The sequence below is a fragment of the Neolamprologus brichardi genome, chromosome 14, assembly GCF_056152115.1.
Source record: "Neolamprologus brichardi isolate AB-2024 chromosome 14, ASM5615211v1, whole genome shotgun sequence".
NCBI classification, from domain to species: domain Eukaryota; kingdom Metazoa; phylum Chordata; class Actinopteri; order Cichliformes; family Cichlidae; genus Neolamprologus; species Neolamprologus brichardi.
In genome coordinates, this window is record NC_142117.1 from 16,762,953 (window position 1) to 16,787,386 (window position 24,434).

Here is a 24,434-nt window from a genome sequence, read left to right on the forward strand (position 1 = left end):
TCAATAAAATAGAAGAGGATAAACATCTCTGCTCCACTCTGACCCTAAATAAAATTGTGCTCCCTCTTACTCCCTCTCTCTTCCATTCTATCTCCAGCAATCATAAGTACTTTCCCTGTCTGCCTCCTTTTCCTCCAAAGAAGACTCGAAGACTGTGGGACTATTGTTTACAGCTACCTCTCAGCCTCCCCTGTGCCTGATAAGGACCTGAAGAGAGAATAAGATGGCTTTACTGGGGCTCTGTCAGCCACTGAGGTTTAATTACAGACCGCGCTGGTGACAGGAAAAGGCCTTTAAAGAGCGTTTGCTAAAGGTCAGAGGGTAGAGGACCTCAAATCTGTAGAGCAATACATATTTAATCGCCGGTGATCACGAGAGACATTTGTGTTTTGAAAATGGCCACAGTTGGATACTGTGACACTGTGCCGCGAATCGCAATTAACTCAGATTTCTCAGTGGTCACAGAGCAGACGTGCACGAGGCAAATTAGACAGCTCTAAAATAAAGACTGTGCCCTTAAAGAGTAATGCATCCCGCTGCGTACGGAGCCCTGCGTAAACATTCAAATCAATCTCTGTTTCGGGAGAATTTTATGAACCTTTCAATAAATAATGTAACAGCGACATGGTGTTGCCGGGTTTTCTTATCCAGCAGCTTTTGCGCTTCAGAAGATTGTTCAGGTTTATTAAAAGGAGCGATGCGTTTCCTTGAAATTCATCAAGGTCGCCAGCACACAAAGCTTTGATTGGTTTGACAACAGGCTACTAAGTGACAGTGCAGTAGTCACTTTTGCACTAAATTAAACAATTAAGACAATTATGCACGAGGTGCAGTGTAATTAGAGGACACCAGGTACTCTTCAAAAAGCCATTTAGAAGCCTGAAGCACCAACAAAGACCAGGGCAACAACTCGTTTCGTGCTGCAGTTGGTTTGAAACTATGAAAGATTCAACTTTGCATGTAACAGAGTGACATAAATGAGTTTTCTTTTTGCTCGTTCATGTTGAGTGATACAATTAGTGCACTTGCAATTCTTGATTGATGAAACACACTATTAGGGGCCCTGCTTTATCTCTCTGTGGATTCATGTATTTGGCAAAGGGTAGCTTGTTGACACGTGTGGACTTGAGATGACAAAAAGCAGCCATTTGAATATGACAGTTATATTAGAGGGTATAATTAATAGATGAAACAGAGGGTAACATGCTCAAGGGAGATAGATGCTTACCAGAGAGGTCTCTGCCCACACCCAGCGCCAAGCCGTTTTTGATCCACAGGACGACGCCGTGATAGCCGGGGATACTGCACGGTAATGTCACAGGTTGGCCTGCCACCACCACCAGGTCCTGTGGCTGCTGGGAAAACATGGCCTCTGTCCCTTAAAAAGCAAAAGAAAGAAAGGCAAAAAAGAAAGGGGATGGGTTAACCGTAAGCAGATTAAATCGTCGCGCTATTTTTAATGTAAGCTAGTAAAGTGAAGAGGGCAAGAAAATGTTTACATCAAAAAAAAGAAGGAGGAAAGAGAGATGTTTTTATAAGCACCTGCTTTCAGCGCGCAAAATACCGAGTGAAGAGAGAGGGAGTCGTGCGGAATCACGTTGAAAGAAGCCTAAAGGGTGATATACAAATGTGGCACATCCTTTCAGTATTCATGATACTGAGGCAAGATACTGCGCATGCATCAGAGGTGTCAGTGCAGCAACAGGACTGAAGCACAGGCTAAGAGACAGCCGTCACAGTTCGGCTTGGTTCATTTATGAAGGATGTCACCGTACAGATGGGTTGGGCCCGTACACACCACAGCAGATAACACAATCTTGTCTGCCAACACAGGCTCTAGTGGCATATATTAACTGAAGCTCACACCCATGTAGTCCAACTGTGTGCGACTACTATTAGATGCACTCCTCTACTGCATGTTCAAGCGGAAAGTAGTGAGTAGTGAACTCCATTAGAGGCAGAGTGTGTTAATGGGGAGGCTGTTGTGTGTGTGTGTGTGTGTGTGTGTATGTCGCACGGGGGTAGAAAGGGGGGGGTCAGAATGGAGGGTACAAAGTGGTACTGATGTGTAGTTCAAAACACTGGCAGGCTGCCGATCAACTTAAGCCTACACACACTGACACACATTCATACAGACGCCCTCAGACTGTTTTGGGAGCACAAACCGCAGCAAAGGTTTGAAAAGTGTTACTTGCTCTCTCGCTTTACTCAGTTTTGTTCACAGCGTTGTCTTATTTTCAGACTTCTGAGTTCAATTGTTTGGATTTGATTTTTCTAGCCCTTTTCTCCATTAGTGTCCTGGTTTTCCAATGTGCTGGCAAAAAGCCGGCATATTTTACAGACTGCTGCTTTTTGGGGGGGGTTTAACGCCGAAAGGGGCTCACGCACACTCACACATGGACATGTTAGTCACATGCAAATAAAAAAAGCTGACAGAAGAGTAACATGTAGTCAATTACGATGATAAACAGAGCAAAGACTGTGTGGGACGTTAAAGAGCGTTTTCATCTCGCATCTCTGCATCGCGCTGCTTTCTTATATGCTCGCCTTTATATTCAAAAAGAATTATTTATCCTTCAAGATTTCAAACCACAAACAAAGGGAGGACTGCTGTCGTACAAGAAACAGATTTTGAATTCAACTGAGGAATCCTGCAATCTTTCTTTTCACTTTAGAGCTGAATTTCTATGATGGATAACTCGTTGAAATTGTACTTTTTCATATTCATTCTTGCTCTCGCTTATGTACCCTGTGAAGGAATACACAATCCAGTACAGGGTTGCCTTTCGATATCCATCTATCACTAGCGCCATAACCGGGAAAGAAATGAAAATAATAATTAATGTGTTCTTTCTCAAAACACGGAATGGGTTTTTCATCATCTTTCGACTCAACATTTTCTCTCTGGATCACGAGGCCCTTTGAAAAAAGCATGTACATTGTGAGCCATATGCACTGCCCTTCAGATCAAGACATCGTCATTCAGCCTTTGCTGTGTTTCCATGTGTGGAACTAATCTTAGTGCTATTTTGCTACCCATTGAATACACAGATGAAGGACTCTAACATATAGACCACAACTGAACAGAAATTGTTCAGAAAAACCATTGTTAACAAAGGACATCACTGAATCTGATGAGCTATGGCATTATTGTTAAACCGACTAACTCATGTCAATCAATTTACCTTTGGAAGGCTGGAAGCACACATAAAGTCACGCTTTCTACACGTCCCGTATAATCACTCGTGTCTCACATCTGTGGATGTGGAAGATTAGCCGTGTCAGTTTGTTTTGTACAAATAATTTAAATCTAAGGACTAGTTTTCCTAGAACTACTACATGCAAACATCTGTGTCTGAAAACGGTCTCTTTAAAGGTGTCATCAAAGGTGTGCCTGCGCACCTCTCTCCCACACACGAGGTACGTATGATATGCCACCCATTACCGGTAGACTTATTTTGAAGTTGTGTCTTCACTGAAGCACACCACACATTTTGAGTGTTAACATCAGCTGTAGCGGAAAATACGCTCGCTGTACTAGTGCGTTGCTTAATTGGGAAAATTTCCACAAACAGAATGCGTTGTTAAATGTGCTCCTGTGGCTGTTTGATAAAGTCTGGCTCCCGGCATCACATTTTAACACACTTTGTAATCCATTCATTTAGAATATGTAGGTATGTCAAAGATCTATGTAGATAGACTTCAGGAGGACTCCCACCATGAGTCTATAATCAAATGTCTCTGCCAGTGTTGTAGAAGTCATAACCCAGAAAACTGAAAATCATCTTGCATATTGGAGAAACCTCTATAGTTGAATTCTAACTTCTCAGTTAGGCAACAAATTTGTCTTCTAGCAGAAATGTTTCCAGGTGACACAAATAAGTTATGGCCCAGCCTGTGACTTTTGAAGTTGCTAACCAGTCATCAGTGGTGTTGAAAAATTAGTTCTAAGTCCAGATATTCCCTAAAACATTACAAAGGGACATTTAGAAACTTTCCCAGGGGACACATTCACAGTGTGTTTCTGCATTTAATATTTGTCTGTTTGCCTCTGTGTATTTGAAGATTGATTAAAAATAATAATTAATGCGTTCTTTCTTAAAACACGGAATAGGTTTTTCATCATCTTTCAACTCAACATTTTCTCTCTGGATCACGAGGCCCGTTATAAAAAGCATGCACGCTGTGAGACTTTATCAGTTGATTAAAACTGTTTCTTAAACTATCGAGCACTGAGCACCTTTGATCACTGTGATTGGGCGAGTTCTTGTGTACTCACCTTGAGCACTCAAAGTACAACATGTCTCTACTGCACACACATTAGTTCTATCTAACATTCGGACACATTCACACCCTGATGAAGGTTCAGTATCTTGTCCGAGGATACTTTGACATGCAGACTGGAGCAGCCAGGGAACGAAACACCAACCTTCTGTTTAGTAGACTTCTGAACTATAGCCATGACATAACGTGACCCAAGAGTGACAGAAAGTTAATTTGAATTTAATTTAATGTAACTTGAGTTAAAAACTTAAATTCATTTCAAAAGCAAATGTCTGACATAAGACAAATTGGAGCACTAGGATAACATCACTGTGCATACCCAGTACATTAAAAAGTGTCAACCAGGGCTCATCTGTAAGAGTCGAGATAAGCTGGAAGTGTCATGTGTTGCATGACAATGTAAAGACCGTTCAAAAGGACAATGCTGCAAACATGTATACTGTCTAGCAGTCTGGGCCTAACACATGACGTAGCACATCCACCACTTTTGGATCTTGACTTAAAATGAATCTACAACACTTTGACATTGGAATACTAAATTGCTAAAATAACCCTTAACCTGAATGTGATTATTCGTGGCTTTAGCTTGAGCACACCTTAAACAACAAAACTGTTCTCCAGCAAAGACTGAGGTTAAGTGAAGAACAGATGGTTTTATTCTAAAAAAAAAAAACAACAACCCACAAACCCGTGGGAACTTGAATGCAATTTCAGCTTTGCTCATTTTAAATTAGGACTTGACACTCGAGACTTCATCCGTCTTTATTCAGAAGGTATTCTTTCAAAACATTTTCTTTTAAATGCTGCCACTGCAAAACTGGTGTCCTCAGAGGACCATCGAGCCAGCGATCAAGAGAACGCAGGACTTAACCGGCACCAGCCTGTACCTATCACTTAAGCAGTTAAAAAAAAGTGACCTCCTTCATTCAATTTAAAGCCTGGCTGGGTTTTGCAGCTAATGTGTCTTCATAAGGGAGCAGCAGCAATAGTGACATGGGATGATGTGTGTGGGTAGGCTGATGTGGCTGCATCTTATCATTCATCCATCCACTTTGCACCAAAAACACTCTTTGTCCCATTTCCCAGAGGTATCCATCATCGGGGCATCACAGTGGTGGCAAAAAACCGAGCCACCAAAATCTACTTTGTCTTTATTTGCCTGGCATGTGCGTCTCAGAGCAACAACTTCTCTCCTCACTTGTTCATGAAGAATGCTTTCATAGCTAAAAAGTGCAATTAGTAATTAATCCCCTCACTTAACTCTTCATTCCTGACAGGAAAAAAAAGGAGGAGGGGGACTGGGCTCGGGTGCCCACAGAGCCAGAGATCCACATTAATAGAAGAAAAAAAAAACAGTTTAGTCGAGAGCTTGCTCGAATAAATAAATAACTAAATACAATCAAATGGAAAAGAGTCTAGACATGCCAATTTGCTGTGAGTCAAATGGGTCTTGACTTCGGGGGTTAGGTTCTGTAAATGTGTGGGCACATAGAGCAGACACAGACACCTTTTGTCTGTCGCTAGAGACAACAGACAGCCCTATGGGTTTTTCTCACTCAGCAACGGCGAGCCTGTACTATGAATAGAGCTTAAGAAAACGACTAAAAAGTCAAGTACTTATTTGGCTTTCATATAATGTCTGAAACAATAAGTCACATAAAGAAGTGTTTTACAGCTCTTTAGTTTTGGCAAATTGAGCAGTTTGCTCAAATCATTCACATGAGCTATCCACCTATTATCTCACATCCGCCTTTCGCTAAGCCGGCTCTGTCAACAAAAACCGAGATTGTTTCAGAGAAAGCAAAGCATTCCCTCTCAGCTCATCAATATTTATCCGCATTTAACGCATGTGGCAAAACATAAAGACGTTTTCAGCATTTCCATATCCTCATATTGTTATACATCTTTTATGTATTCGATGCAAAGTAAATTACAGTGTATGTTTACTCACATGAAATGATTATGATTCATGCTTTTGATTGAATACCTTGCCTAAGAAGGTGAGGCGGCCAGAGATCTTTTATGAGGACTGCTCAGTTGCTTCAAATGGTGTAAAAAAAAAAAAAAAACACAGGTAGTCAAAAACATAGCATGGAGCCATATTCATAATGTGGACCGGCACTTTGCATCGCCTAATGTTGTCATTTCACTTCAGATAATTTGTTTACCATTGGATGGCTGCTGCATTTCCACACACTCCAGCACTATTTTCCCCTCAGTGCTAACTGCCCCCAATTTCATCGCTCTTTGCCAATCAGGCCTGGAAATTACCATTACGGACACACATCCGTGTACACACGCACGCACGCACACAAACACACACACACTTCAGAGAAATAATCAGCATGCTGTCTGTGCGGCATGTGGCCACACAGCACCAAAGCTTAGCCCAGGATCATTATCAAAAACTATTACCCCTCTGGCCTGGGCATTTTATACTAGCAATTTAGAAGCACAGGAGAAATTCAGAATATGGGGGAGTGTGTGAGTTACTCATATGTGTTGTTATTTGGTCGCCACTGACCACAGATTCTGCTGGTAGTTTTCGGTGGCATGGAAGTGGAAGAGCACTGGAAGGAGGAAAAGGTTTAAGTGAGCGTCTGGAGGATATGTTTTATCTTCTTCTCATGCGCTGTAGCTCCCATTACAGTCAGGTTGTTTGTTAGAAGGGTGACGAAAAAGTGACTAAATTAAATGATTCTTATCGAGTGTATTCCTGTGACCACTAAAAAGAAGTACATTTTCTAAGCACATGACTGGATTTCCATTTTGCTGTTTTCGCAAAGCTCTGTAAATTATTACTGAACACTTCAAAAGACTTGAGTAGCTGGAGTTGTGAGTCACAAATCCACTGCAGTATTAATGCTGATTATCGAAATCTTTAGCTCTAGCAACGGAATTTAAAAAACAAACCTAAATATTCAAATACAATGTACTTCCATGTCCTCCTTCATCAGACACTGATTAGTCATAAACCCACAACTGGGCTCCATTCCTCTCACTTTCCACATAAATCTAATGGCAGTGGTATCTGCACTATAATTATCTACAGCTTGAATATTATTTCAACAGTGCTGATATGTAGTATGACATCCGTCTTGCCCGCATCTACAAGAGTCCATCCCACGTTTGTGAAAATCACTGTTCGATTGGTGAAAAGTGAATCCCGTATAATGGCTGAGAAAGCATTCTGACATTTGTGAAAAGAAAAACACACCCCAATTTTGGAGGTGTTAAAGCGACGTCGCTGCAAATGTGTGACAGAAACTTGGCAGGAAAAGTGCCAGCTAATTATCAGACATAACCAACCAAAGTTGCACGTCAATCAACTGTTCAATCGCTTATAATCAAATTTATTCACAATACAATTCCAGAAGTTGCCCAGTGATTTTTGATTTGTTGCAAATGATCAGCGGATTTGTAGGAGTTTAATTAGGCAATCACGAAGTCATTATAGATTTTTGGCAGTCAGAATGCACCCTGTGCAAACTACCTCAAACCACACTGTACTACATTAGCGTTAATTTTAGTGCTAATTCTGAAGATGAAAGTTACAGAGAATGCATAGTTTTAGTTCCCTCCAAATAAATCTGTGAAAGTAGCGAGAAAGGTACAGTATGCAGATACAATGAAAAGGGTCACATCTACAGTCAATGAACAAGAGAAGTGCAACACCAATAATTTTTTAAAACTCGCTGCATTCTAAAAGAAATTGCATTCCTTGCGTTCTGAATGGCAGAAAGGACACTGTGAACAAACATCTACTTTCAGAGAGGAGGGGAGCAGCAGGAATGACAAGGCCTCAAATATTTGCCTGAGTATCTATCATAAGTCTGCTCTGGGTGGGACATGATATTCACTGTAATAATGGGATTTTTTTTCATCCCTGTTAGATGAAAACTGAAATTCAACTGTCTTTCAAGGTTTTACACCCAGAGATCTCAAAATGCAACCTGTAGGCCAGTGGTGAGCCTTCGCGACATTCTGTGTGACTCACAAGCACAAGAAGGAAAGATGAAGCATCCACACTTCATTCTACGCCTTATGTCCACTATATGGACAACAGCATTGAGCCAAACTTCATAATCTTTGAATTCACCGCCACAAGTGACTAAAATCAAGAACCTTGCTTGATCGATCAGTCTCGAGTAAAAAGCTGGCTGAATTAAAGTGTAGTACTGTAATAGGATGCCACCATTAACAAACAAGTCTAGTGAAAAAAAAAAAGCCAGCGCAAACCACCATTCTCCAACCACACATTTCACAAACACGAGCTAAATATGTTCGTGAAATGCCATCAATCATACCCCTGCTCGTAAACTGGCGCGTCATAGTCAAAGCTTTGAAAACCCCCCGTTTTATACGAACTCTGATATGAAATAACGCAGTATTTCTCTGAGTCATTAGGCTTGTCCTACACGGGCTACTTTATTAATATAAAAATGCGATCCCTCAGACGCAGCTGCCAACGTTACAACAATAGTAGCCAATGATGAATATTTCATAAAGCTCTATCAAGCCCATTAGAGGAGGCATATATTACTATCAATCTGTCTTCCTCATCAAAATGTTCAAATCCCCCTTTCCTGCCTGTCCACTTGTAAAACAAACACTGTATACAGACTGATAATACACTGGGCCTATCTACGCTGTGATGCCTGCCATTATGAGTAAATTGTGTCTATGGGAATGCAAATTCATGAAGCAGGGAAGATAAACATCAGTGCTGCCGGAAGACTCTGCATTTATGCCCCCTCTCACACTGTGCATTAGTGGAGCATGACAGTTGCCAAGGCACAATCAAGATGTATCGCCCCCAGTGATGACTTCTAAAAATTACAAATGGCAACAGCGGGAAGGCCTTGCAGGAGCCCGCTTTATCATCAGCTACATGGCCAGAAGAAGTAAGATTTCATGGGCATCAGAAAGTGGAGTATCAGAGCCGAGAAACCGCTTGTTAAATTTCTCAAGGCTTCATCTTTCCTGGCAGTCTGCATACAATAAGCTAGAAAAGTCATCCATGTAAAGCAAGCTGGGGGTCGTAAAGGTCGTCAAGGCTGCTTCCAAGCAGCCAGTGAGCATTCTGAAATGCCGCATAGCTCACAAAGCAGGGTGCTATACCTGTAAGATGTATATGTGATTCTGTATTTATATGTTCTGTAAACTCAAGACCTCGTCTGACCACTAATTGTAATTACTGTTATAAAACAAGTCCTGTGGGCTAGTTTCCAAGGTAACTACAGTTCAAAGAGAACAGTTCAAATATTCCAGTTAGCATAAATGCAACTGAACACCACATAACCCCCCCCACCCCGACTGGTATTGATTAAAAAGTGTGGGGAAATGGAGCGACTCACTTTGTGAACTGGACTACTTTTTTTAGCGTGCACTTTTGCATAATAGGAAGCAGGGACATAAAAGAGATGCAAATTAGTGAGGAAGATGGAGAAGAGAGGGAGTTTGTGAGTTCAGATGGGGCCTGATTGAACAGGAAGGGTCCCTTCTGTTTCTCTGCTCCATTATATCCGTTCTGTGTCCACTTTCCCCACTTCATGGCTTCCAGCCTCTTCACTACCCCTCCTGTTACTAGAGTCTTTGTTAAAATGTTTGCTTTAAGAGCTCAGGGCCAGCCCTGTTATTGTCTTGTTGCTGACATAAAGATGTCGGAATATGGATATCGACACACTTGATGATTCATAAAGGATACTCCGGAGAAGGGACCGTGGAGGGTGTTCAGAGCAGGTGTACATTGGGATTGATCACATTCATTAAGGAATGATGAGTATTTGAAACAGACTCAGGTGGCTGATTTGATGGATGCGGTGTAGAGAAGGTCTTAGTCCAATAGGGCATACACTATATTTTGAGCCAGAGCCACATTTTTCTATTATACGATATGTCAAAGGGACAGAAAGCTGCATTAAGTTGTCTTTTGTCCAGCCATAACTCATATTTTGTCGGGCTGACAAGATAAAAGTGTACCTAGACTTTCAAGACTTACTTTAGTATTTTTATTTCTTTGAGTGTGATTAAATAAAGAGAAAGGATCAAATTGTTTTCAAAATATAACCAAAATGCACGGAACGGTGTGTCTCGGAGGTGTATAGGAAAGGTTTCCAATTCATTTAATTTATGTTATCCATGAAAACAAAAACCTAAAATGGTATTTATTCAGTTCAGATTCGTTGCCAATTGGGAAATAGATTTAACTTTATAACAGCAACTGTAAAATTATAGTTGGTTAACACATTCCACTTCAAGGCCCTAACCCCTAGTAACAAGGATTAGGGGTTAGGATTTAGGGCTAGAACCTTTAATTGCACAACTTCAGTAACAAATAAATATGCACTGCTACTCTAAATGAGCACTCAAAGCACGTTTTACAACAACACTCATTCACACACATTCATACAAGCAAATTTTTGTATACCTAAGCGCCTTAGCTAGCATCTCTGAAGGATGCATCAGGGGGACGTTGGGGTTTGATTATCTTGCCCAAGGGTACTTTGACATGCAGACTGCAGTAGACAGGGAATTGGTAGATGATGCTCGCTCTCTCTCTCTGTCTCTCTCTCTGTCTCTCTCTCTGTCTCTCTCTCTCTCTCTCTCTCTCTCTATATATATATATATATATATATATATATATATATATATTCTTTTAGTTTACATCTATTCTAGTTTAGAAAAAAAAAACAAAGCAAAAAGAGACATCTTTACAGAACAGGTGCACTGAGAGGAGGGGTTTCAAATGGTAAGATGCACCATAAATAAACCATACTCTGATTTTTTTTTTTTTCCCATCCATGATAAAGCTCTCACAGAACAACAGCGAGGGCACTTTGAGCTGTTTACTCATTTCAGCATCCCACTGAAATGCACGCCATATCTGTCAAGGTAAGTCTCGCAAAGCTGCGTTGTATATTTTCACTCACACTGTTCCCTCTCAACTTTGGAACACAGGCACCAACATTTTGTTCTTTTTGTGAGGAAACGTCGGGCTACACGAGGTGCTGTGTTAGGTAGCTCGCAGGATTAGCAAAAAGTTGAGTCTGATATGTGAAGAACATGGGGAAACATGGGATCAGCAAGTGTGCTTTAACCGCATCTTTCATCTACAAAAGATGCCTGTAAAGACAGGCAGGCAGACGTGGCTACTCCCACAACCCAATTCTGTGATGATAATAGAAATACTCTGAGGCTGAAGGAATAAGCAGCAGTAAGTCACAGTGCTTAGTGGTAACTGATTTTCACAAACTTTGTTTTCTTGGCTTTGAAAAACTCTTTTAAAGGGAATGCAGACAGAGCCATAAACAACTGTTACTTTTCTGAAAGATTGTATTTATTTTCACTTGGATTTTAACAATCACCAATCTGGAATTGAAAGGGTATTCTGAAAAAAAATATGCAGTCACATTAAAAGAGGCAATTTTACTGAGCTTTCTCTGACTCAGAATCCCCATTCGACACCCTCTAGACAGTAGAGACATCCATTTTCCTCTCATTGTCTTCAACTATTTGCTTCCCTTGGAGACAGCCTCATCTCATTCTTCTTCCCTTGCTGCTGTGACATTGAAAGAGACTCCTAATCAAAACATTTGTCTTTCTTTCAGCCTGCGCTCAGACCGGTGAATGAGAGCTGACACCAGAGGGAGACGTATTTGTCCCAATCAGGGCCTCATCTCTGTGTCACCGCCGGGCGAGTGTTTCATCTCGACAGGGCACTGATGAATCCACCACTTAGCCTTGATTTGGAGGAGCGGCTCGCCGCCGCCAAAGTGCCAGGTTAAATCACAGCGTCAGTGGCTCAGCCATGGCCATTACAGGCAGCACAGGCATTCTACCTTTACCATAAATGCTTGGAAATGTTACAATAATGATCCCTGCCTTGTCTATTCTAAAGTGAGCTGTAATCATATTATTATAGTACATGGAAATGAGATTCTATTATAGCAGAATTTGTGTGTTTATGATTTCCCCATAAATGCTAATTATCATTAGGTTGTCGTACGTTTTCAATACTTTTTTTTTTATCTTAATTTAGGTAAATGCTGAGTTGCAGGATGTCTGTCTTTATACTGCAGGCAGTGAAAGGCTATGGCTTAAAAACAGATATACCACATTTAGACACTTATTTAACAAAGCAGGCTGCATGTCACTAATGCCCCAACGCCACATAACAAAGCTTAGTGAGGTAAGAGTTCAAGTGAGGAATGCTGTTCTGTTGTGTCACTTTCAGGAGGAGGTGTTTGAAAAGGAGGGATCCGATGTTTCGTAACATCCATATTCCCTCTTATCCATCGTGCCTACCTTGTGCAAATTTGAAAACAACTCGGCGGGTTTGATTTTCGAATGGACAACTACTGCCGGCTTGTTTGGCATACTCAGTCTTTCCATTGCACAGTGTACAACTTAATTCCGATCTTGTTAGCAGAATGTATGGTGTCAGCAGCTCTAAGCATTAAAGAGGGCGATTGGGATGAGCGGGATCAGTTAAACCAAACGTATTTCTGACACTGCAGCACTGTGTGCTACGTTAATGGGAAGGAAAAGCAAAAAAAGAAAAAGAAAAAATTGGGGAAAAGTGAAAAAAGCCTTGCCTTTTGTGTGTGTTGTGTGTAGTGAGAGAAAGAGAGATGAGAGGCAGGATCCAGCTAGCTACAGTACCTGTCAGACAGAGTGGAATGTTGTTACAAGACAAGGGAGGAAAGGAAGCTTCATCAAGGTGTGCAGGATAACACTGACACGAGATAAGAGACCTGAGCAGGAACTACATTATGCCACACCTTCACTAAGAGAACTCTGTCAAGACACGAGTAAAGAGATCCATTTCAGTGTGGGAGCCACCATAATACTTAACTGCAGAAAGCCATTACCTTTCAAGTATACACTCTACCTTTAAGTGCATATAAGGCATTAAGCAGACACTCTATCCTGTAATTTCATTTGGATTCCCAAAGCCTTTCTTTGAAATCTGCCCTTAAATGGACAAAAAATCTCATTTCCAGCATGCTGGATGCATCATTTTTAAAGTGGCTGGAAAGCTGTTGGGTGTTTTGAACTGGAATTTCACTTTTACAGGAGGGGTGGTTCGCAGTGAGAAGACAAGACGAAGACCGTCCGCAAGGTCTTTCATCACGCTGGGGCCTCAACTTCGTGTCTTACAGCGTCCCCTAACCAACCGTTTCGTCACAAAGCCCCAAATGGGACCACAAAACGTCTCCCTTTGGACTTGCTTTCACACTGCCACTTTGTACACAACGCCATTTTCATGAAAATCCCTCAATCAAAGCTTAATTTGCATTTCAAAGTAGCACTTTACAGCTATGGTGAGGACATAAAATCACATCTGCCTTCAAATAAATAAATGGGAATTCAAAATGGTATAAAAAATGATATAAAAGCCAGAGCTGGCAGAAAACTAAGTTAGTCGTATTTCATGTCATTTACAGTACATTAGCAAATGCCATAAAATTGCACAGCTGTGCGGAATGCAGTAGTCCAACAATTTAGGAGACTTAAGGCAGCAATATAAATGTGATGGCGACGAGAGAAAAAGAGGTTTACCGGAAACTGTGGCGGAAAAAAAACATCGGAAACAGTTTCTTTTACTTTCACTTTTATTGTAATATTATAAGCAATTCAACGTCTTTAAAGGGCTGATGATGAAAACACTTAAACGGAAGTTAAAACTCTGTATTCCCATTTATTTCAACAGACCCTTCGTCATAGCAACAGACTCTAACCTTTACTGGATTTTCTGAAGGGGTTTTCTTTCAGATATTTGAAAGTTTCCATATGGACCAAAAGGACTCTGGCTGTTGTAGTTATTGCTGTTACTTTTAAATAAGTGAGCAAGTTTATTATTTTTTCCCTATTGGTTTAATTGGGTTTACTCTATCTACTTTTACTGCTTGTGTGACAATCTGAAAACATTCGAGGTCATAAAAATCGAACTGGCTCACAAATGTTCAAGCACCACTTTATATGAGACTATAGATTCCCAGTTCCCAGATTTCACAAAACACTCTGGTTACTGAATATTGCAAACTATAGAGCAAGAACCACTCAGCTGAACAAATTATGTACCTCTACTTAGCACCTCTAAATATATATATATATATATATATATATATATATATATATAAAAACCATCTGGCTTTAACACATGCTATAAATGTTCTCTAATACACAAACCAAACCATGGTTACCAAAGGCAGCAACTGAAAAAGCATTTCTACTGAAGAAGTACAAAACAACACCGAAAAACTTTAAACTCTCTCTCCTCGTTTTTAACCACAAACAGCAAGCCCGGCCAACAGAACTGCTCCTTCGCGCTGTTACAGAGAAATCAAGTGACCAGAAAGTGTAGTCTTCACTGTATCACAGGAGTGGTTTGATGCTGAAGCTCGGTAGCTCTCATCTCAGGTTACTGTCTCTTAGCGCTCCTGGCCTCCCCTGGGGCACTTTGCCACATCCAACTCAGCATCCTGGTTACTAGACTGTGAAGCCTCAAGAAAGCTTTTTTTTAAAAAACTACACCCTCCCCCCATTTTTTTCCACACCTCTTGAACTTTCTTGCCAACAGCATTGCCTGGAGGCATAATTCTGCTCCCAGTGGTAGGAGAGCTTTGAACCCCCACGCTCCTCCCATCACTACCTGCAACCCCCCCACCCGGCATTGTGTCTGTCTTTTGCTCTTTCTCATTTTTCTAATTTGATGCCCGCTTTAACACTTGCCAGTTTTCATCCTTCTGCGCAGTTAAAGGCGTTAAGAAGTGTAGCTTTTTTAAAAAAAGAATAAACACTGCCTCTTCCACACTTTTAACTTTTAGCTGGGTGTTGATTTGATTTGACTAATGATTCTGTGTGCGACAAGGACTTTACAGAGGTAGTCAATCTGTTTAGTGCAGGCCAGAAATGATTAAGTCCCTTTTTTGCATGTGTCACCTCACCAAATTAGTCAGACTGGCTCAACAATCAATGATGAAGTTAGTGACTGAATAGTTCCTTTCACACTTTATGTCTCATTAACACCAGAGGAAAGAGGCAGGTTACTGCCAGTGACTCTTACTCACATTTAGCTCTAGTAGGAAAAGATGCAGCACTCATAGACTGTCACTGTCCCACAAACAGTCAAGTATTTACAAAGGATTTACCAAATCAATGTATTTTAAGTTTTAATAAGCTATACAACAGTAGTAAAGCACCGCTAAAATAACATGCAAATCCTCAGTATTACCTGACTGGTTTAGGTTTATAAAAACTCAGATAGGCCTAAATAAATTCTCTACAGAAGAGGTAGGTAGCCAGTCTCTTAAAAAATCCTCCTCTATTACCCATAAATCCAAACTGCAATGGTATGTAGTGAAATTATAGCTCAGGGAGAAGATCTACCACACTGTAAGCACAGAGAAACACCCTTACACTATGGTATATTTGCTGTTTTTTAATTTGTGGATGATATAGAATTAAAAAAGTTTTGGCTTCCATTGTACAGTGTTGATTACCAATATAAACTTTGGATAACTACTATCATAACATGAATCAGTGAGTTACAGAGGAGGTGTTCCTATGAGGCTGCCAAATTTCCTAGCAACTGTGTAATTAAATCTGAGTTATTATCTCATTACCTAAAACAGTCGCAACTACACGATACTTAGTTGAGCTGATGGGTCACTGTGGAAATTATTCTAGCTGTTACCTACTTATTATCTACTTATTATAAGTGTGATATAGCCAACAATGCACTATAATTTACCAAATATTTACAGATAAATAGTTTATAATTATGCTGTTCCAAATGGAAGAGTTACTCATAAGCTGGTAGAAAGAGTGGGAGAAAAAAACAAAACAAAACTGGATGACCACGATGGGTTTTAGAGTGGGGAAACATGCTGAACTGCCTGCACTTAATGAGAGCTCATTGGGAATGTAGACTGTTACAGCCAGAATGCCAAGCATTAAAAGCAGTCATAAAAACTGGGCCATCTACCATAGAGTTCTCTCCAGAGACCAGCTATAAGTCATTATATCAAACGAGCTTCCATTTAAACCTGTTCATGATTCAGGGTAAGGTCCTCTCCATCTCTCCATTTAGTGCCCACGACTACTGTGTTATGGAGGCGTATCTTAAACCACTGTAAGTGGTGATGACATGGGTTGTAAACCAATTAGATACCCTCTTAACAAGCGGTGGTCACGGTCTTCTGCAGGTTTTACCGGGCCACTTATAGGCTCTTCTGCTCTTGCTTTTTGCCCGGTCGCCAAACTGCCTCTATGACTCCAGCACAAGAGGAGCTACCCTCGGCTCTTACCCCTTGACTCCCGTTGCCTAGGTAGTCGGAGCTTTTGTGCCGCTGTTAGGCAGGAAGCCAGTCGCAAGTTAGAAAAATTCTACAAGGCATAGATGCAGTATGAGATGTGCACCCAATTATATATGATCTCAGAAAAACGCAGAGATGACCGCCTATACAAATGGAGTGTCGCTTTTTGTAGTAACTAATGGAGATCATGTTGCACTATTAAAGTTCGGGTTAAGCGAGATTAGAATGGCTGCCACATAGTGACAGTCTGACCTTTAGTAAGCTAGTCCTCTCTGTGTGACTTCTCTCCTGTTGCCCTGTGTGTCAATGCCTTACTTACAGAGGCTTGCACTGTGCCATAATCATTTGAAACATGAAGCTTTAAAAAAAAAATCAGCAAACATATAAGAATTCCCCCACACTTAAATTTATGAAACAGTGAAAAAACAATATCATCATGTGGGAGCAAAACCTTCTGTTTGAGAGGGAAAAATCTGCTTGTATTAATCCTACACACACCACCGAAAATACCTTCCCTGCAATTCAAAAGGAGCTATAAACGGACAGTTTCATGGAGAGGTTTGGATCCAAGTACTGTAGAAGCACATGTCAGTGAGTTTGTTTGCAATCAGCTGGAGTGAGTTGGACTGGCAGTGTGACGTGATGCCCTTTGGGATGATAAACATCTGATTCTGTTATGCTTTTGCAGGCAGTAAGCGTGTGCGCACAGTGAGTGTCAGTGCTACCTGTCAGGTGTGAATGAAAAATAGAGAAACGACTACTCCCAGGCAGTTTTAGACCTTACAAGATGCCAAGTCTCTGCTGCACCTGGCTGCAGAGGAGCAATTAACATGTCACAACCTGAGCCTTCTGTCCCGAGCTTCCTCTGGCTCTGTCTAGCTCCCTGGGTGTCCATTTCTATCCTTCTCTCTATCTGGACCTTGGTTTTCACAGTTTCTTACCGCTGCTGCCATACTGTATGCAGCCCCAGAGGGGACTGAATAACCACGGCTAATTCTGCAGAGGTTGATAACAAGTACCATAACTGTTCCCAATTAAAAGAACAGACCCGTGGACAACCTTGGACTGTAAAACCATAAATATGTAGCATAATACAATAGAAAAAAAATTCATATCCATTACTAAAGATTAATGGCTGTTCACATACATAGTTGCCCAAACCATTAATGTTTAGTTTTAGCTTTAGCATGGGACAGTTTAACACTAAATAGCAAAAAGGTTTCTGCCAATGTACTCATAAGTAACAGAAGGGAATAATAAACCAAATATCGACTGTTCTGATGGAAATAAAGGACATAAGCAGAGTGCATTAACATGCATCCCTGTAGTGACACCATTACGGCTGTCGTTCTTTAATACCCCCGTTTAACCTTGGCTCAAATAGTGCTGAATATGAATAACGGGCTGCAGGTGATAACCTGTGCGCCGGCGTCACCCTGTGTTAAAAATACCCTCAAATGCATTACCACGATAGACCAGTATGCATAATGTCTCCCCATTAATTTGCAGGTTCGTATTTTTTATGAATAATTATTGCTGGTATCACGGCATCTCCGCAGTAATGATATCGTCACGTGGGAGAACAAGCAGGGAGAAGTATCAGAGGAATGAGATGTGCAAGAATAATGGGGGCTGAGGCCACTGAAAACCTCCTTAAAGGAAGAATTAGTTATAGAAGTCAACACCAACTAAGTTCCACTCCAACTGAAAAATACCTCCTAATCTCAGAAAATGTTTTAGAAAAAAGAAACCCCATACTCTTGACTATCGAAGCACACGCAGTAGTAATGTGGAATACTAAAAGCAACTGAGAAAAAAGGAAAACGGCAACTTTTTCTGTGAATATGTGCGTGTTTTGGGTCAGCACAGCAGGATTTATTACCCAGCTGTTGGATGATATGCCTAATGATATACCAAATGTTACCACCATTAAGCCTGTTGCAGATGTACTAATTGATAAGTATTAATCCTGTTAGTTTGTGCTTTAGTTGTGCATGCATGCACACACACAAAAAACCCTGCTTTTCTTCAAGCAGAAGCTATTTGAGTTTTCATGTGGACTACAACAGATTGAAAAGTTCCAAAATAATGTTAAAGTTACCGATGGAAGCTATTGATTATGGAAGCAAACACACAAACTTAATCAATGTATCTATCATGAAATATCAAATATAGCACAGTATGGCATCTACAGTCTAAAACTGAGCTCAAGCAGATGGTTGTTTTACCAATTTTATCTAGAGCGAAGGACAGATGCTAATGGCTGTTTACATTTATTCTCACAGTTGGCTCAAAGAAATAGAAATGATTTATTTCCATTTTTTTTCTAATGGAAGACTATTAAAAATTGATGCTGATAACCCTGCAGAAATGTTGATCGAATAGCCTTCTTACCCACAGTATATCTGCCAGCTGTCTCATCTGCGGGCAGCATGCATCAAAACCGGGTCTGACATGATGCAACTTTTCATCTGCAGGCTTCGGAGTCACATAGGTATAGATTAGGTCCTCTCCCTCTTTCTCTCTCTCTTTCTTCTGTCTGTCTGTATTCACGCTTTCTCTCTCCTTTTTCCTCCGAGCCCAAAGCATATAATTTGTCATCTGGAGAAATTGTTCCCCTCTCTCTTGCCATCATGGCGGAGCATATTTCCGTGATCTTCAGGATCAAGGGGTTTTCAATAAAAAGACTCTATATCATCCAGTGACCCTGGCTTCACGCGGCAAGGCTCCTAATGAGCCCTCAGCAAACGGGCTGATTTTTTCCTTGTCTGTGCCATTGAGCTGTGACCCAGCTAAGGCCTTGCTAATCAAAGACATCTTCAGTCTACTCATTATTTACTTGTGACAGCTAGCAGGGAAACATGATTAAAGCAAGTCAAATGAAAAAGAGGGTAGAAAGGAAGAAATGGGAACATTTAGATATGTGAACCGATTTTTATCAAACATTTTCTTGGCGGTGGAACACAGCTAAAGGTCACAGCTGCCAATTGCTCACAAAGAAAAGGCTGTTTATTACACTATTTTATATGTGCTGAAGATTTACACAAGCTGGGTACTGGAAAACTTTAATTAAGGTGTCTTGCTTTGACGCTATAGGTGTGTATACGAGCACACGGGCAACAAATATTTTCCAGTAGGTCTCTGAGGAAGACTGGAAGGATGACTAAGCTGGGTCTGCGGCTCTATCCATCACTGCTGGGTTCGCACATCTCCCACACCTCTAACGGCTCCAAGAAGTCACTTTGTCCGTCACCGCTCTGTGTCACTTTGCTCAAGAACATTCCGGTCAGCTCACTCGACACGCGTTCCATACTGGCGATGATGAGTGTTTAGGAAAGTCATTACCCTTATCAAACAGTGGCACCCATGAATCAGCGACGCACACCTTCTAAAGAGTCGCAAAAAACAAGATCCCCCAGCCTGCTGGGGACATATTTTTCTTTTTACAAAGAAGGCATATCTGAGCCAGTTACACCAGATAATTAGAAAATACCAACCCAAAGATTTTTCTTGTCAATGAAAGTCTCCATTAGTAAAGGTCCCCGATGATCAGAAATTCTGAGATGTGTACTGGTTCAGAGCTTATGTGCCTCAAGAAAAATAAAGGAGCTGACAGTAGATTTTTATGTTATCAAAGTTCCGCTGCTCGAGCATATGTTGGCACAGACAAACATAGTTGCCAGACACAATTTACCCATTAGAAGGAAGCTTTTAGATGTCAAGGCAACATGTCCTACAGGAAGTGATAGAACAGGCCTCAAGGGAACTTAGAGGGAGAGAGAGGAAAACTAAATCTAGCATGCCCCCACCAATGTGGAGAGGGCTTAATTAGGGTCTGGGCTTTTCATTAAGGCAGCCATTAAAGTCAGCATCATGTAGTCCAACACTGGCATGCCACAGTGGGGCACTTGAGCCATCACACACATAGACACACATGCACATGGATGCAGTCATGGCAGTTCTCATCCAATGGACCTGAACAATATGCAGCGGGGCAAATTTCTTTCATTATAATTAATTAGAAAACCTTCCATCCCCGATACATATTGTATCCTCCACCCGTTTTTCTTACACGCACAGAGGCCATCCGTCATTCTGCCTTAATGTGTTTAGTTGCACCACACAAGGACAGGGGATTTTGATGAAATCATAAAGGACACTTAAATTGCCGTTACATGCAAGAGGGGATCCCATATATCACACCCCAGTGTGTGTTCATTTCTAGGAAATGACTCGGCCCCTATGCTGTAATAAATGGTTGAACACTTCCTTCATCTCCTTTTCTCCACCTCATAAATATGAAAAATATGGGAAGACGGTAGCAGGCGGTCTTGCTGCAACTTTATCATGTTGGGAAATAATCACTTTCTTTTGTTTTGTTTCCCCTAATGATAAACAAAACATCTTGGCGCAAAAAAATCATAATCTTCGCTAAATGCATTGGGAAAACGCAGCGATGGTGTACAATGTGATTTTGCTCAGTGTCAGTTTAAGCTGAGCCACTGTCTCGCTTTCTGCCAGCCTGCTTTCCATTCTTTCCAGTCAACTGATCTCTAAACCGTTTGTTAGCCTCTCCATGCAGGGACTGCACAAGTCATCCCATGAAGGGATTGGGAAGATGGGAAGACAGCAAGGAAGAAAAACAAGTGAGTGAGGGAGAGATAAACTCATCTCTGATCTTAAGTGACAATTTGACTAGGCATTTTGCCAGGAGAACGCCGTACTGATGAAAGAGTGCATAAATAAAGGATGCAGCGAAGATGTCAGCCAGGCACAGAAGAGTGGAATAGACAGAAAGGGAAAGAGAATGGGGGGAAAAAGACAGGGAGGGATAGTGAACTATTTGGACACCTCTGGCTAGACTCCCCCTCGCCCATTACGCCGTCTGGATCTGACTTCACATGCTATTAGAAGCAGTGTAAATCAGCAATTAGGTGCACAAATGAAGAAATGTCAGCAATTACCTGGAGCACAACAGGCCAGCAGACCTTGCCATGGTGCATTCCAGCACAGCCAGGATCCCTCGTCTTACAGCCAGTCAACCACCCACAGAGGTATATGCGCACACACACACACACATTCTCCAAGCGTGTCCCACGTGCACACCCACCCACGTGGGCTGCCACTCACTGTTTAGCTGAGCAATTCCTGACTGGTTCTGGCATCGGGATGACACTGAGCTATGTGGCTCAATTGGACAACTTGTTTTATTTTATGGTAAGAATGACAACCGTTTACTCTGGAAGAGACAAAATGTTTTTTTTCTGTCATTTCTGCAGAACTACAAATCTCAGTCAAGTAAAAATGTTTAGCGAGGCAGAGAGGCAGTGGTGACTTCCTTCATTATTAGAATAGTGAATGAAAACTAAACATACTGTACATGAAAATGACACAGCGATAAGGGCTCATTCATTTGCAGAAGCTAAGGCTCTCTGTTCTTGGAGGTGATTATTATTGTTATTATCCTTTCTTTTATCACATTTTTATCATTTCTGAAGCGGGGTGGGGGTGCAATATTGCAAAATCAGACCATTTTGCAGCACCTTCAACACAGTTGTTCTAATTATGCAGCCACCATAACGGAGCCATCTGTAATCCAAAGGCACGCTGGCCTATCAGATATCCTGCAAATACCAAATACCACTCCACCATCCCCCATCTCCCTCCACCACTAACCCCATCCCTACTCCGTGCACGCACGCCTGCACACAGCACAGACGCACGTGCATTCTGGTCCTTCACCCTCACCTCACGCCTTCAAAGTCAAAGACATTTACGCTGTTGCGATAAGATCGGCCATAAAGATGCGGGACAGTAGATTATTCCATGTCTGGGTGTTTGTTTGCCAGTGTGAACGGCAGGGTGATGGGAGCGCTCATCTTGCAGATGCAGTACCCTCTGGGAATCTGCTTACTCCAAGTTATTAAAGCAAACATCTACATTAGCCAAAGGGAACCTTTTGTGTGAGTTGATGCTCTCCATATTCGGCTATGAGAAGTACAGCGGTGACATAAATATTCAGCATTTGCACTGCACACAACCGAGCATTCTGAGTTTCACTGACCTCTGTGTTTTGCTGCATTTACTTAAGCGTTTTAACCCCTCCCCCCAATAGCCTCCTTGGTGATTTACTTGGTAATTAGATATATTTCCAGTGTTCTGCACGAGCGCTAAATGTCATTATACACCTCATATACAGTAGCTTCTTCCTCTGAGCTATGTAACACATTATAATGAATAACATTTTTTATTCCCATTCAACCATCATCCACAATGTCCACCTTCACGACACAACGCACACACACACTCCTCCTCTTGCCATACTAGCACCTGGTCCACACTGACATTTTAGGTTCATAGTGTGATACCAGAGGCGCTATACGGGCAAATTAAAGTCACACCAATTTGCTCCTGTAACCCTAGGTCACCAGTGCGTTTGTCTGGGGAGGAAAAGTGTTAAGTTAAAACATTAGTTACGTAAAAAAAGTAACATCCCAAGAGGGATGAGCGTGAGGTTTATTGAGTAGACAGAAAGTGTAAGAAAATGATGCACACTAATTTGTGATTAATTCGATGCGTGTTAGCATTTAGGGCGTACTGTGTGATACCTCATAATCTGTGCGCGTACATGAAGTCTAGCTTCAGTTACAACAACGTAAAAGAAGTTATGTTTAGGGACGGCTGAGGGGAAAGTGAAAAACTTGTTGACTGTCTGTCTGCAGCACCTGTCTCCCGCTAAAATTCCAGATGCTTTATAAGTAGCAGAAAGCTGGAGGGGTTTAAAGATGCTGAAGATACTTGGAAAGACGGGGCAGACAGCAATCATGCTGCTGAAGGCAAAAGCTCTCTGCACAGAGATGCATTTTTCAGGCCAAGCCTGGCAGCAAGTTTGCACTGCAGCCCCCCCCAAAACGCATGACAGACGTGACATAACAAAAAGCAAGAACCATTTCCCAGATGGAATACAAGAAGATGCCATGTGAGTCCTGTTATGAAAGGCATGGAATGATTTTTTTCCCCCCAAAATAAAACCGTCCATCTAAGCAGAGTTTATATTCTTGCTACATCTCCGCTCACATACGCACAAACTCAGCTGAGTAAGCACAGATGCCTGAACGACTTTTTACCTTTGCCCAACTTCTTTTTTTTTATTCCTCTTGCCAGATGCTGTTTGTCTTCAAACCTCATGCTTATGGTATCTGGGGCCATCTGAGCAACCCTGCAGTAGAATTATGCACTGCTGGGTTTAGAGCGGTGTGTGGGAAGGATTAATGTGACAGAGCCTCCCCAATGTGCCACAAAACCATCATCTTTAGCTCTGGCAGCAAGAAACACACACAAAGGGGGTTAGTAAAGATGAGCTAACTGGCTGGCTGCTATCTACCACAAACCCCCCACAACTAAAACAGGGCTTTGTATGCTAATGAAACTCTGCAGATCAGCAATGGCAGGAAGGAGAAAAATGTGCAAGGCATTAAATCGTTTCCGTGGTAGCATTAAAGAATAATAATAATGGAGAACATTGAGACGTCTCTGGTTATTGATGTGTCTTTTATGACAGACCTCTATTGAAGAGAGTGTGACACTAATGTCTGCCCTGTGGCAGGAAGGGAAGGGCATTAGAGGCAGCGGCCGCTGTTCATTTATTTGCATGAGGGAGGGAAAAAAAGAGCGCTTTGTCAAAACACATATGCAGTAATAATTTCAAAATCCAATTTAGCCCCTTTACGAGACTTGGAAGTATATATCAACAATACACCAGAATTTACACGCAATTCAGTGTTATCATTTCAAGTTTTTTTTTTTTTCATTTTATAGATGTCTGCT

At 41.4% G+C, this 24,434-nt stretch overlaps 1 protein-coding gene across 6 annotated transcripts in view; it reads right to left on the bottom strand.

The window, feature by feature from the left end:
- The window catches only part of kirrel3b (kirre like nephrin family adhesion molecule 3b), a 164,667-nt gene that overhangs the window by 68,634 nt on the left and 71,599 nt on the right, over positions 1-24,434 (bottom strand). For all 6 annotated transcript variants that reach the window (XM_006804632.3, XM_035913835.2, XM_006804633.3 and 3 more), the window contains exon 3: positions 1,229-1,378. In XM_006804632.3, the coding sequence (XP_006804695.2) occupies positions 1,229-1,378 (150 nt within the window). The remainder of the gene's footprint in view (positions 1-1,228; positions 1,379-24,434) is intronic.